The sequence below is a fragment of the Zea mays genome, chromosome 4 (assembly GCF_902167145.1).
Source record: "Zea mays cultivar B73 chromosome 4, Zm-B73-REFERENCE-NAM-5.0, whole genome shotgun sequence".
NCBI classification, from domain to species: Eukaryota; Viridiplantae; Streptophyta; class Magnoliopsida; order Poales; family Poaceae; genus Zea; species Zea mays.
The window spans coordinates 150,747,581-150,761,072 of record NC_050099.1 but is presented as its reverse complement, the minus strand read 5'-3'; the positions used below and the strand labels follow the sequence as shown (position 1 = coordinate 150,761,072).

General features: G+C 49.8%; 1 protein-coding gene across 2 annotated transcripts; it reads right to left on the bottom strand.

Annotated features, from left to right (window-relative positions):
• Positions 1-339: 339 nt before the first annotated feature.
• On the bottom strand, positions 340-6,697 carry LOC542093 (nitrilase 2). Of its 2 annotated transcripts, none has more exons than XM_035967128.1 (5): positions 6,325-6,697; positions 2,149-3,874; positions 1,306-1,599; positions 856-1,137; positions 340-732 (listed from the first exon to the last, which is right to left on the bottom strand). In XM_035967128.1, the coding sequence occupies exons 2-5, from the start codon at positions 2,387-2,389 to the stop codon at positions 560-562; spliced, it is 990 nt and encodes a 329-aa protein (XP_035823021.1). In that variant the 5' UTR covers positions 2,390-3,874; positions 6,325-6,697; the 3' UTR covers positions 340-559. The 2 variants fall into 2 exon arrangements, with proteins under 2 accessions (XP_035823021.1, NP_001105196.2); NM_001111726.2 differs by having other exon boundaries at positions 343-732; positions 2,149-2,340; positions 6,325-6,645.
• Positions 6,698-13,492: the final 6,795 nt, after the last annotated feature.

The following is a 13,492-nucleotide window of genomic DNA, read 5'->3' as shown; positions in this document are numbered from 1 at the left end:
AAGATCGTGTCCAATAATTTATACCTAGCTTACTAAAAACATTTTCTTCACTATTCTATAGTGTAGACGACACTGTTCACATAATAGAGTTTAAATATAAAAAGAAAGATGGATAAGCTACTAGAGATAGTCTAATGAGAACACTTTGTGCACTAGAAATCATTGAGTTAATGTAGCTGGAAAGACCTTTGAAAGAAGAGGCAGCCTAAAATGGGCGATTATCATTTGGTACTATTCGAAATTGAAATGGAAGTAATAGGGTTTATCTCCTTAAGCTTGTTCGTTTTGGATTAAAACTAGTTGTTCGAACTACGAACTGTAATCATACAGACAAAACACTTTAGAAAAAGTAGAAACAGTTTTAGATTAAAGCCAAGCGAACAGCTTTCACAAGGAACATAACTGCGGCCACCATTTTTTTACGTTGGGAAGGCAAGAGTTTTTTTTTTAGTTCAAAGCTACAACTCCCAACTCCCATCCACGAGACACAACAGCAAACTAGAGGAGCTGAGCGACCATCACCAAGTGTTCGGCGCAACACAGTTTCATGACCAGTCAATCAGTAAGACTTAGTATCGATATCACTCTTGGCAGCTGGAGTCCTCTCAGCGGCAGACGTGAAAGACACAGGGAGCTGCGGTTGGTCGTTCACTACCAATCTAAGGACTTCAGGTCGAGAATAGTGGCCCACCACGTCGAAATCAAACTTGGCTCGAACAATCTCTCCCAGGTCTGCAAATGGCAACAAGAATGTGGTACAGTTTTCAACACTTCAAGATTGGTACTGAAACAACTACGGAAACACAACATAACTATTCATGACTGCATAAACACATTGAGTGTTTGCATTCTTACCAAGGTCGGCTGTAATCAGTGCCTCTCCTTCATAGTTGGGACCTGCCAAGACTTCTCCAGATGGAGAAATGATAACGCTGCCTCCAGGGCAAACAACAGTGTCCGCGGATGGCTCTTCACCTAAACCAGCAAACTCATACTCCGGTGGGGGAGGATAGTCCTTTCTGCGGCAGAATTGGTTTGCTGACAAGACAAAGCATCCCCCCTCCAAAGCAATGTGTGTCATGGAGGCTTGCCAAACAGGCCTGGAGTCAGCAGTGGGGGCACAGTATATCTCAATACCTGCACATTACATAAGCCAAGAAACTCAATACATGTTCTGGTGCCAATGCCTCTTCAGCAATTGCTTATCTGACTTGAATTGAAAGTTTATTTCCATTTCAATTCAAAACTTCCATCCCATGAATGGAAGCTGTCATGAAAACTTATCAACATAAGACGAACTCTTACCTTTACCATACAGCGCTGTCCTCAAAAGTGGCATTTTATTTTCCCAGCAAATGAGCGCCCCAATCTTTCCAAGTGGAGTATCATAAACTGGAATAGTCGATCCATCCCCAAATCCCCATATAATTCTCTCTAATGCTGTAGGCATGAGCTTCCGGTGCTTACCCAGGTAACGGCCAAGAGGGTCAAAGAAAAGCACGGAACAATAAAGGGTGTAACCTTCCCTTTCAATCACCCCCATGACCAAGAAAACCTTATATTTTGCAGCCATAGCAGCCAAGCGTGTAACTTCTGGACCTGTAGATTCTTCTGTCAGTTCAGTATACATATACATACACCTAATGACGTAAACTATGTATGTCCATAGTAATTTAAAAGATGGGAAAGCATCGACTGTGATAAACAGAAAACCAAATAACTATAATATTTAGCCGCTAAACCTAAAAAGGATCTCAAGTTACTTGGTAATATAACTCAATGCTGGAAATGGAATAATATGGTCTCAACATGTTGATGAAGCAGCACTACCAAGTATCAACAAAAGGGCTAACTTAGATGATTTTCCAAATATTTACCACAAGCATTATAGTTCATCTACTTCATCAACTGAATCAGGAAGAGTGAAAAGAATTATCAAATAGTTAGCATTTCTGGAAGTCCATACAAGAACTTCCTGACCAACCTGGCAACCTAATACAAAATGCCATGCATCAAGCATAAAAACACATAAAGATATTCCAACATTCAGGCAAAAAAGAGAGAGGAGAAACGTTAACAACTAAGTGCCTTGAGAGCCAGTTCAACAATTATAATAATGCAGAGATATGTCCATAGTATTTCACGTACCAGGCACATCTATAGCAGATGCATGATACCTCCGGAATGCTTCCTTTCCCTTGTCTTTTGGATTAATAATACTAATACTGATCCCGAAACCAAATGTGGATCCACGAGGATAGCCTCCAATAAAAGCTTCTGGAAAGACAACTAACTGTGAACCATACCCAGCAGCCTCTGCTATCAATCTCTCTGCTTTATCTGTAGAGAAAATAGTTGACAACAATTCCATATTTATATATAAGCTCATTGAAATGTGTCTTGCCCTCTCAACAATATTAATAGTTCATACATATCCAAATAAAACTAGAAAATCATTCATCATGTTCCTCTCCTGGCCTCCTGGGCAATGGCATTGACTGAATGTGGTGAACATGGAATTCCAAAACTTTATCCAGAACACAGTTCACTAGAATGGTAAGCCTAGAAAGCATAACTGCAATGCTTTTTTTTTTGAAAATTTTATTTGGATTGATAGAACTTTATTTCATAGGATTACACTGTCTGCAGTTTCTTTCAACAAGTTATGCAAGAGTTCAGAAGATAGGATTACTTGGAATTCAAGTTGAGTCAGGTCCTCCCTATAAATATAAGTAGATATATATCTATTGAGATTAAACAAGAATAATCTAGGCAGGGGCGAAACCAGAATTCAGATATAGGGGGGTGCAGTCTATAAGTGTCGGCAAAAAAAAAGGATAATAATATCAAACATTAATACCAGTTTAAAAATATTAGACTTGATGTTGGCTTAAAAAACTATACACCATCTTTAATATTTTTTCATTTCAGACAAGTGCTAATTGTTTGCATTAAAGATAAAATGGGACATTGCTCATAAAACTAATGATTTATATTATATTTATTTTATCTACTCGTGTAGAATTATACAATAGAAAGATATAACTTGAGAAAAACATAATAGAAAGATGTATTTTTTAACTAGAATTTTGTTACCTTACCTGATGTGTTATTTTACCTATAATTTTTAAGATTGTACAACTGATAAGTAGTAGTAGAATGTACTAATCGCTTCTCTCCTTTGTCTCTCTTCATCCATCTAGCCTTGCCTCTCTCTCCTTGTGCATGCCCGCCGCCAACCCTAGCTGCCGTCGGTACCATGCCCACGTGTCATCACCCACCCCTAGCCACCATGTCGTGCCGCCCACCGCACTGCCACCACCCCCAACCGTGGTGACCATACCACCCACCGCATGCCAGGCCGACTGCAACCAAGGTTTTAAAGTCGTCCGACTAATCGTGATTAGTCGGCCTTACCGCTAGAGCGAGCTCGATTAGGGTCTCCGACTCGACTAGAACGACTAGGAAGCGATTAGTCGTCCTAGTCGCCGACTAATCGTGATTAGTCGTCCGACTAAGGGTAATGGTCGACTAGTTATGCCTGTTTTGGGCCACTAATCCGGTCTCCATTACATGGGTCGGCCCACTATCTGTACAACACAAACACTTTTCTGCATTAATTGTACCATTACGGTACACACATTACGCAGCGCACATTCGAGCATGCACCCTTCTCCAGCACCGATGCCCCTTCTCCATCGCAGCCGTCCTTCTCCATCGCAGCCGCCCTTCTCCAGCACTGTTGCCCCTTCTCTATCGTCCCTGCCCTTCTCCATCGCCGTCGCCCTCCTCTCCTGCCGCCCTGCTATGCTCCGGCGGCCCTCTACATATGCTCCTGAAGTCCTGACCTCATGTTATAGTCACTGACAGCACCCTACAAGTTTGGCAATTTAATAATTCCTTGAGTTGAAATCAGTGTGCTGCTGTATAATCCAAGGTAAGTGATCTTTACCTTTTACTTTTAGTGAAAAAATGCTTGTACATTTACATTGTGATATACCAATAGATCTGTTGATCTGCAATATAGTAATACCGCTCTCCTGCTATAGCTATAGTGTATTGTTGTCCTGCAGTCCTGCTACAGCTATATATATTGATACACACACACACACATGGTCCTGTTATAGGTGGACAACTAGAAGTCGACTAGGCTCGACTAATCGAGCAAATCGATGACTAATCGTGATTAGTCACCTTATCAGTGCTCAGGCGACTAGAGTCGACTAGCCGACTTTAAAACCTCGACTGCAACACCCTGCCGCCGTCGTTCCCTCTCCTTCTCTAAGGTGCAGCCAGTCCTAGGGTCGCGATTCCTCCCCTCTAATCCCTCAATAATTCCCTCAATTCTATCCCTCCCACGTACCCCCAAATTTAGGAGGGTGACAACTTGGTATACAGAGCCATGTTTCGGTCCACCACTAAGCTTCAGCAACATCTATGATCGATGAACGAGGGAATTGGACAAGAGTTCGACATGCTACCAAGGTTACCCAACAACAGATTCAAACCAATCCAAGAACAAGGTGCCTGAGGCGCCCATCATCGTTCCCCTACCAACAACTCCACCAAGCAGTGCATTCGACATCCAAACTATACCTAATTTTTCTACGGATGCATTTAGGCTGTCTACAGCAGGTTGCGCATATGGTCGTGTAAAACATTGTACACTGTATTGTTCACAGAGTAAAGTTTAAAACAAGAGATGACATGAGAGATGGCCAGATAGGACGGGTAAGCTGCTAGAGACAGATTAGGGTGTCTTCAAATGGGAACAACTTCTACAACATCGTCAAGAACGGTTGCACATCGATCAACAGACTAAACTCGACGTTGACAACATATACACCAGCAAGGACTCCACCACCAATGCCATCTACACCAGCACTCGATCATTGGAGAAAAGAACTGCATAGAATTTTTGCACGACACCAAAGTTCTCCATTGATAAATAGAGAACAATGCATCAAAGGTGCCAACCAAAGCCGAAAGAGGAGCAACAATAGAAACACCCACCAAATCTAACATCCAAACTACCCTAATTTTTTTTCTACAGATGCATCTAGGATGTCATCAGACTACCTCGGCGTCCACATCTACGCAGTCAGCAACTCCACCAACGTAGCCCACACCATACTGCACGTCAAATACATCTACAACAACACTATCCCTACCTCCGGCAAAATCCTCCAAATTTAGACAGGTGACACTTGCTTTAGTTAAACTCAAGCATTGTGTTTTCTGCTTAAAGATCCTCCAATGAAATGTATGAAATTGAACAAACAGCTTTCCTACTCATGAATCTATGATAGCCTTAATGTTGAAATTAGCTGTTAAGTTTTGAAAGTAATTAGCTAGAAGAAGCAGAGAGATTGCCAGTTTTTTCCTTTTTACTATATAATCTATTCTCGTATTGATTTTCTCCCTCTTCATGGATTATTTCAATGAAGAATTACTTTTAAATTTTTTATTATTTTAATTTGAATTTATTGAAATTAAGTGGATGCAGTGAAAAAAAAGTCAAAGTAGACTACTATTTTAATCTACTAATCAATTCTATGTAGATTCAAGGTAATATAATAGAAACGAATCCAGAGTGTTTTAGAAGAAACTACATGTTTGGAGCTCTAGGAGCTGTCTAGAGGTGTTTTGTGCCAAACAGGAAAAAATAAAACAGCTCCACCTAAGGAGCTCCTTAATGTGCGCTGTCACATGTGGTGGATGGAAGATGAAGCTTAAAATAGTAGCTTCTCCCAGCTCTTGCCGTGGTTGGGCCTTTCCTTGTATGGGATTTTGAGTGTTCTAAGGAGTTGCATATGTTAAATCATTTGGCAAAATGGCCACGAAAACAGCTTCCACTCCACGGGTAGAGCTGCTCATGGAGCTGCACTAGTGAAATGGATCTGTGACAAACGGCATCGTACCACCCTTTTATGATTCCATAGAAAGTTTCTACCACCCTTCTACGGACTACGGTTCTAACCAAATCCTTTCATTTAAGACTTTGATTTTTACTTTCTGTAATCCCTTTTTAATTTCTTTAATGATTGATTGTGATTCCGGCTAATCATTTTGGCTGGCTGTTCTTTCATAAATAGTAAGTAAAAACAGGCAGGGGAATAGGAAGCCTTCACGCTAGCTCCTACAGAGTACATCTCTGCTAGCAGGGCGACTGGGCGAGGAGCGCCACAATTCGGCGGCGCGCCGTCATATCCCAGTTCCGTGCGCGCGTAAGAGGCAATCAGACGAACAACTTGAGTAGGCGCGCACGGACGGAATAGCAGTCGTAGAACAGAGAAGGGGGTTGGAACACGAGCGCGTGCTCACCAAGAGTGGCGGGCGTGTCGTGGAAGATGGTGGACGCCTGCACGACAGTAGCACGCACGGTGGTTGCACTTGGGTCGGCGCCGCCGTTCATCGCCACCTCGGCGATCACCTGGTCGGCACCCGAGCCCGAGGTCACGAGAGCCATCAGGGGAGGCTTCCTTTGCAGCAACCGCTTGCTTGGGCGCGAGTGTGACGCGGGGACAAGGGAGCTCGCGTGGAGCGGATCAGTAGTGGACCCTGAGCAGCGAGCAACGGATCGGGTTTTGGGTTGGTGGGGGAGGGCGAGGGCAAGGGCGAGGGCGCGCGAGGCACGGAGGTCGGAGCCTTAGAGGGAGGAGCGTTCTGCGACGCTTCAGAGTTCCAGTGCCTTCTCTCTTTCCCGTTCTAACATTCTTTTGTTGTTGCATGAAAATCTTACAGGAATAGAGAAATTTTACATGAAAATCGTTTTATTTTTAAAAACATAAAAATAGAAAAAATAGCATTCCAAAAAATACCTAAAATGGCTGATATTAATATACGCCAAAGAAAAGAAATGGAAATTAGGGTGATCTAACTCTTTTTTTTTCTATAAAGGATCGTTTAGATCTCTTCATTTTTAAAGAAACTATCATATAGTCCGTGCTAATGATATAATTCAGGGTAGAAATCGACGGTGGGGCGGCACAAGTGGAGGAGGCGGTGGTGTCGCGGGGGGAGGCTGGGGTGCGACGATGTCGCACGGGAGAAGGGATGTTTGATGATCCAAACAATATGTCCTTTAGAATTGAATGAGTAAGAGAGAGTGGATTATTTGGGATCTAAATCATTAATTTTGATGGTGTGTTAAGTATGGGTGCATTTTTTTTGCTGGATTTAGTGGAGGTTATCTGGTATGGAGTGATTTGGTTGGATCAGATTTACAAAGTTTAAACTGGTGGATTATATAGTGGCATCGATTAAAATTTACTTAATAAGCTCTACTCCAAAATGTATTTAGGCGTGTTTGGTATAACTCCGCTCCATTCCAGGTAAGCTCTACCCCAAAAATTTGTGTAGAGCAGCTCTACTCCGAAAAGTCTAATGTTTTCTCATGACGAGTACCAGTGCCTGGTAAATATCTTCAAACTGAATGTCTAGATTGATTTTTGAGGACTTCAGAGCAACAAAAAATGTACTCCAAAAAATTATATAAGTCTCTCAAAACTATATGAAGTTTGTAACTCTGGAGTTAAGACGTTTGGCTGGCTCTGGCCAACTTCACCTTGGAGTTTTACTATGGAGTAGGAGCAGACCCAGGCCTATGGTCATCTAGGCCACAAGCCCACTATCACACCCGGATTTAAGGAAAAAAGCCGGGTGCATCTCATACATGCGCCAAAGAAGACAACATATATAATAACAGAGTGTATATAGATAAATATCACAATATAATCAGAGTACTTTATTACATAGCGGAAGTCTTACAAAATAAGAAATAAATATAGCAGGATCTAAAATCCATCTTTGACGCCAGAAAGCTGACTGTGAGACGCCACCTAGATTAAGTCGAAAGCCTCAGTGTTAGGCGGCTCCTCTTCGACCACCTGTTCTCCTGTGGGGGTGTGTGAGACAGCAAGGGTGAGCTCACACATATTCATCGCTCAACAAGTTGTGAGGAATAATGTGCATGAACTCACCAAAGGTGGGAGTTCATGTGATGTGTAAGGCAGATCAATGTAATAAAGGCTAAAGCTGAGCATTGTTTTTATAAGTTGGTCAAAATTTTATTAGCAATTACTAAGTGTAAGTAAATACCAAACCATAGTAATAATAAGTAAAAGTAATAATAAAATAATCCCAATGCAATGAAATGACAAAATTGAATTTAAGTTCCATAAATTAATTATGTGAGTGTCCGAGCCGCTCATGACCGTGAGCACGGCTAGTATACCAGTTTTACACTCTGCAGAGGTTGCGCATCTTTACCCACAATTCGTGTTACCCATTTGCCACGGAGTTGATCAGATCCCATACACCTCTACCAAGGAAGCGAGGCAGGGTACCACTATGAGGCCTTTACAAATTTCCACTAGCTTCAGAAAACCCGCTACAGTTTTGTCGGGGACCATAATTAGGGGTACCCTCAAGACTCCTAATCTCAGCTGGTAACCCCCATCAGCACAAAGCTGCAAAGGCCTGATGGGTGCGATTAAGTCAAGGCTCAGTCCACTCAAGGGACACGATCTCGCCTCGCCCGAGCCCAGCCTCGGGCAAGGGCAGCCGACCCCGGAGGATTCATGTCTCGCCCGAGGGCCCCCTCAAGCAACGAACACACCTTCGGCTCGCCCGAGGCCCAGTCTTCGCCGAGAAGCAACCTTGGCCAGATCGCCACGCCGACCGACCGTATCGCAGGAGCATTTAATGCAAGGATCGCCTGACACCTTATCCTGACGAGCGCTCCACTGACCGACCTGACAAGAAGACAGCGCCGCCTGCGTCGCTCCGACTGTTGTGCCACTCGACAGAGTGAGGCTGACAGCAGCCAAGTCCGGCCTCGGGCGCCATAGGAAGCTCCGCCTCGCCCGACCCTAGGGCTCGGCCCCCGTCTCGGTCGGACGACGAACTCCGCCTCGCCCGACCCCAGGGCTCGGGCTCAGCCTCGGCTCCGGAAGACGACGAACTCTGCCTCGCCCGACCCCAGGGCTCGGACTCAACCTCGGCTCCGGAAGACGACGAACTCCGCCTCGCCCGACCCCAGGGCTCGGACTCAGCCTTGGCCTCGGACGACGGTCTCCGCCTCGCCCGACCCGGGGCTCGGACTCGACCTCGACCTCGGAAGACAGACTCGACCTCGACCTCGGAGGAGCCTCCGCCTCGCCCGACCCAGGGCTCGGACCGACCACGTCACAGGGGGGGCCATCATTACCCTACCCCTAGCTAGCTCAGGCTACGGGGAACAAGACCGGTGTCCCATCTGGCTCGCCCCGGTAAACAAATAATGATGGCGCCCCGCGTGCTCCATGACGACGGCGGCTCTCAGCCCCTTACGGAAGCAAGGAGACGTCAGCAAGGACTCGATAGGCCCAACAGTTGTCCTTCCGCAAGGCTCCAGCGCTCCTCCGACGGCCACGACATCACATGAACAGGGTGCCAAAACCTCTCCGGCTGCCACGACGGCATGTACTTAGGGCTCTAGCTCCTCTCTGCTAGACACGTTAGCACACTGCTACATCCCCCATTGTACACCTGGGCCCTCTCCTTACGCCTATAAAAGGAAGGTCCAGGGCTCTCATACGAGAAGGTTGGCCGCGCGGGAGAACGGGCCGGCGCGTAGGGCTCTCTCTCCCACGCGGACGCTTGTAACCCCCTACTGCAAGCGCACCCGACCTGGGCGCAGGACAACACGAAGGCAGCGGGTTTCCCCTTTTTGCCTGTCTCCTTCCCCCCTTCGTGCTCCGTCTCGCGCCGACCCATCTGGGCTGGGACACGCGGCGACAATTTACTCGTCGGTCTAGGGACCCCTGGGATCGAAACGCCGACAGTTAGCGCGCCAGGTAGGGGCCTGCTGCGTGTTGACGAACAGCTTTTCGTCAAGCTCCAGATGGGTAGTCTCCAGCAACCTTTCCAACCTGGGACGATTCTCCGTTTCGGGAGTCTTGAGTTCATGTCCCTCGACGGCGGCTACGACATGATACTCCTTCCTCCGCCGCGTGACAGTGACAATGGCGGCCGACAGCCCGCCCGCCGGCGGCGGAATCAACGACGTCTTCCCCACGTGGCGGAAGAACAACATTTGGGTTTGTCCCGTCGCCTCCCCCGCCGACGGAGGAGGAGGCGGGGCAACCATGGCCAAGTAGGAGGCGGCACCTCGTCGGCTGTCGAGCGAGTCGACGACGCCGGCGCCCCAACGGGGGACACGTCGGGCGACGACCTTGCGTCTGAGACGAAGACGAGCGCCGTTTCCCCGCAACACGCCAACTCCAAGCGAACGGACGACGCCAGCACGCTCGCAAAGGACTTGCTGGGCGTTGCCCTCGTACCCGAGACAACGGTGCAGTCCGCCCCTGACGCGACTTCGTCACCGCCCGTCGACCAAGAGGTACTGACCGATTCCCATCTCGTGCCTTTTGGATTCAGCTCCGACCCACCAAGCGACCTCGCTTCGGTGGAAGCCTTCATAGAGGCATGTACCAACCCTCCGGGGTACCATATGCGGTCGCCCTGGGATAGACTGACGACCGTCTCGACCTACGGGCCCTCGAGTTCCGACGAAGATGACGAGCCCGACTTTTGTTGGGATTTCTCCGGGCTCGGTAACCCCAGTGCCATGCCGGACTTCATGACCGCATGCGACTACTGCCTCTCCGATTGTTTCGATGGTAGCCGCAGCTTTGGCGACAAGGACTGCGGTCCAAGTCGTGAATGTTTCCACGTTGATCTAGGGGGTCCCGGCGAAGGCAACCATCTTGGTATGCCGGAAAACGGCGATCCCCCTAGGCCTACGCCTCGCGTTGACATCCTTCGGGAGCTAGCTGTGGTCCCAGTCCCCGCGGGGGGTCAGGACGCATAGCTCAAGCAAATCCGCGAGATGCAGGCCAGACTCGACGAGGGAGCAGGAACACTTGAGCCGTTCCAGCGGAACATCGGGCAGGAATGGGCAGACCGAGCCCCAGGGCATCCAGCTCCGCATTGCCGATGACGTCAGGGCAAGGCCGCCACCGGCTTCCAGTGGGGTTGGCCAGAACCTGGCTGCAGCAGCACTACTTCTCCGCGCGATGCCGGAACCATCGACCACTGAAGGGCGGCGTATCCAGGGAGAGCTCAAGAATCTCCTGGAGGATGCCGCGGTCCGACGGGCCGAAAGCTCTGCGTCCCGAATGCAGGGGTACCCCTCGGAGCATCGCGCCGCGACTTCTCGATTCATGCGGGAAGCCTCGGTCCACACCGGGCGCACGCGCAACACAGCGCCTGCAGCCCCGGGTCGCCTCGGCAACGAGCACCACCACCGCAACCGTCGAGCCCACCTCGACGAGAGGGTGCACCGAGGCTACCACCCCAGGCGTGGGGGACGCTACGACAGCGGGGAGGATCGGAGTCCCTCACCCGAACCACCCGGTCCGCAGGCTTTCAGCCGGGCCATACGACGGGCGCCGTTCCTGACCCGGTTCCGAACCCCGACTACCATCACAAAGTACTTGGGGGAGACGAGGCCGGAACTGTGGCTCGCGGACTACCGACTGGCCTGCCAGCTGGGTGGAACGGACGATGACAACCTCATCATCCGCAACCTCCCCCTGTTCCTCTCCGACACCGCTCGAGCCTGGATAGAGCATCTGCCTCCGGGGCAGATCTCCAACTGGGACGACCTGGTCCAAGCCTTCGCCGTCAACTTCCAGGGCACGTACGTGCGCCCTGGGAACTCCTGGGATCTCTGAAGCTGCCGCCAGCAGCCGGGAGAGTCTCTCCGGGACTACATCCGGCGATTCTCGAAGCAGCGCACCGAGCTGCCCAACGTCACTGAATCGGACGTCATCGGCGCGTTCCTCGCCGGCACCACCTGCCGCGACCTGGTGAGCAAGCTGGGTCGCAAGACTCCCACCAGGGCGAGCGAGCTGATGGACATCGCCACCAAGTTCGCCTCTGGCCAGGAGGCGGTTGAGGCCATCTCCCAGAAGGACAAGCAGCCCCAGGGCCACCAGCCGGAAGATGTCCCCGAGGCGTCCACTCAGCGCGGCACCAAGAAGAAAGGCAAGAAAAAGTCGCAAGCGAAACGCGACGCCGCCGACGCGGACCTTGTCGCCGCCGCTGAGTACAAGAACCCTCAGAAACCTCCCGGAGGTGCCAATCTCTTCGACAAGATGCTCAAGGAGCCGTGCCCCTATCATCAAGGGCCCGTCAAGCACACCCTTGAGGAGTGTGTCATGCTTCGGCGCCACTTTCACAAGGCCGGGCCACCTGCGGAAGGTGGCAGGGCCCACAACAATGACAAGAAGGAGGATCACAAGGAAGAGGAGTTTCCCGAGGTCCACGACTGCTTCATGATCTACGGTGGGCCAGTGGCGAACGCCTCGGCTCGGCACCGCAAACAAGAGCGTCGGGAGGTCTGCTCGGTAAAGGTGGCGGCGCCAGTCTACCTAGACTAGTCCGACAAGCCCATCACCTTCGACCAGGGCGACCACCCCGACTATGTGCCGAGCTCGGGGAAATATCCGCTCGTTGTCGACCCCGCCATCGGCAACGTCAGGCTCACCAAGGTCCTCATGGACGGAGGCAGCAGCCTCAACATCATCTACGCCGAGACCCTCGGGCTCCTGCAGATCGATCTGTCCTCGGTCCGGGCAGGCGCGGCGCCTTTTCACGGGATTATCCCCGGAAAACGCGTCCAACCCCTCGGGCAACTCGATCTGCCCGTCTGCTTCGGGACTCCCTCCAACTTCCAAAGGGAAACCCTCACGTTCGAGGTGGTCGGGTTCCGAGGAACCTACCACGCAGTACTGGGGAGGCCATGCTACGCCAAGTTCATGGTCGTCCCCAACTACACCTACCTCAAGCTCAAGATGCCGGGCCCCAATGGGGTCATCACCGTCGGCCCCACGTACCGACACGCGTACGAATGCGACGTGGAGTGCGTGGAGTACGCTGAGGCCCTCGCCGAATCCGAGGCCCTCATTGCCGACCTGGAGAGCCTCTCCAAGGAGGCGCCAGACATGAAGCGCCATGCTGGCAACTTCGAGCCAGCAGAGACGGTTAAGTCCGTCCCTCTCGACCCCAACAACAACGCCTCCAAGCAGATACGGATCGGCTCTGAGCTTGACCCCAAATAGGAAGCAGTGCTCGTCGACTTTCTCCGCACAAACATCGAAGTCTTTGCGTGGAGTCCCTCGAACATGCCTGACATACCGAGGGATGTCGCCGAGCACTCGCTGGATATCCGAGCTGGATCCCGACCCGTGAAGCAGCCTCTGCGCCGATTCAACGAAGAAAAGCGCAGAGCCATAGGCGAGGAGATCCACAAGCTGATGGCTGCAGGGTTCATCAAAGAGGTATTCCATCCTGAATGGCTTGGCAACCCTGTGCTTATGAGAAAGAAAGGAGGGAAATGGCGGATGTGTGTAGACTACACTGGTCTAAACAAAGCATGTCCGAAGGTTCCCTACCCTCTGCCTCGCATCGATCAAATCGTGGATTCCACTACTGGGTGCGAAAC

Bases quoted from the DNA above. Each gene is read 5' to 3' on its own strand.
- LOC542093 (NM_001111726.2), bottom strand. From the start codon at position 6,469: ATGGCTCTCGTGACCTCGGGCTCGGGTGCCGACCAGGTGATCGCCGAG. The intron at 1,600-2,148 runs GTACGTGAAATA...AAGAATCTACAG, and splicing joins ATCTGCTATAGATGTGCCTG to GTCCAGAAGTTACACGCTTG. The intron at 733-855 runs GTAAGAATGCAA...TGCCATTTGCAG, and splicing joins ACTGATTACAGCCGACCTTG to ACCTGGGAGAGATTGTTCGA.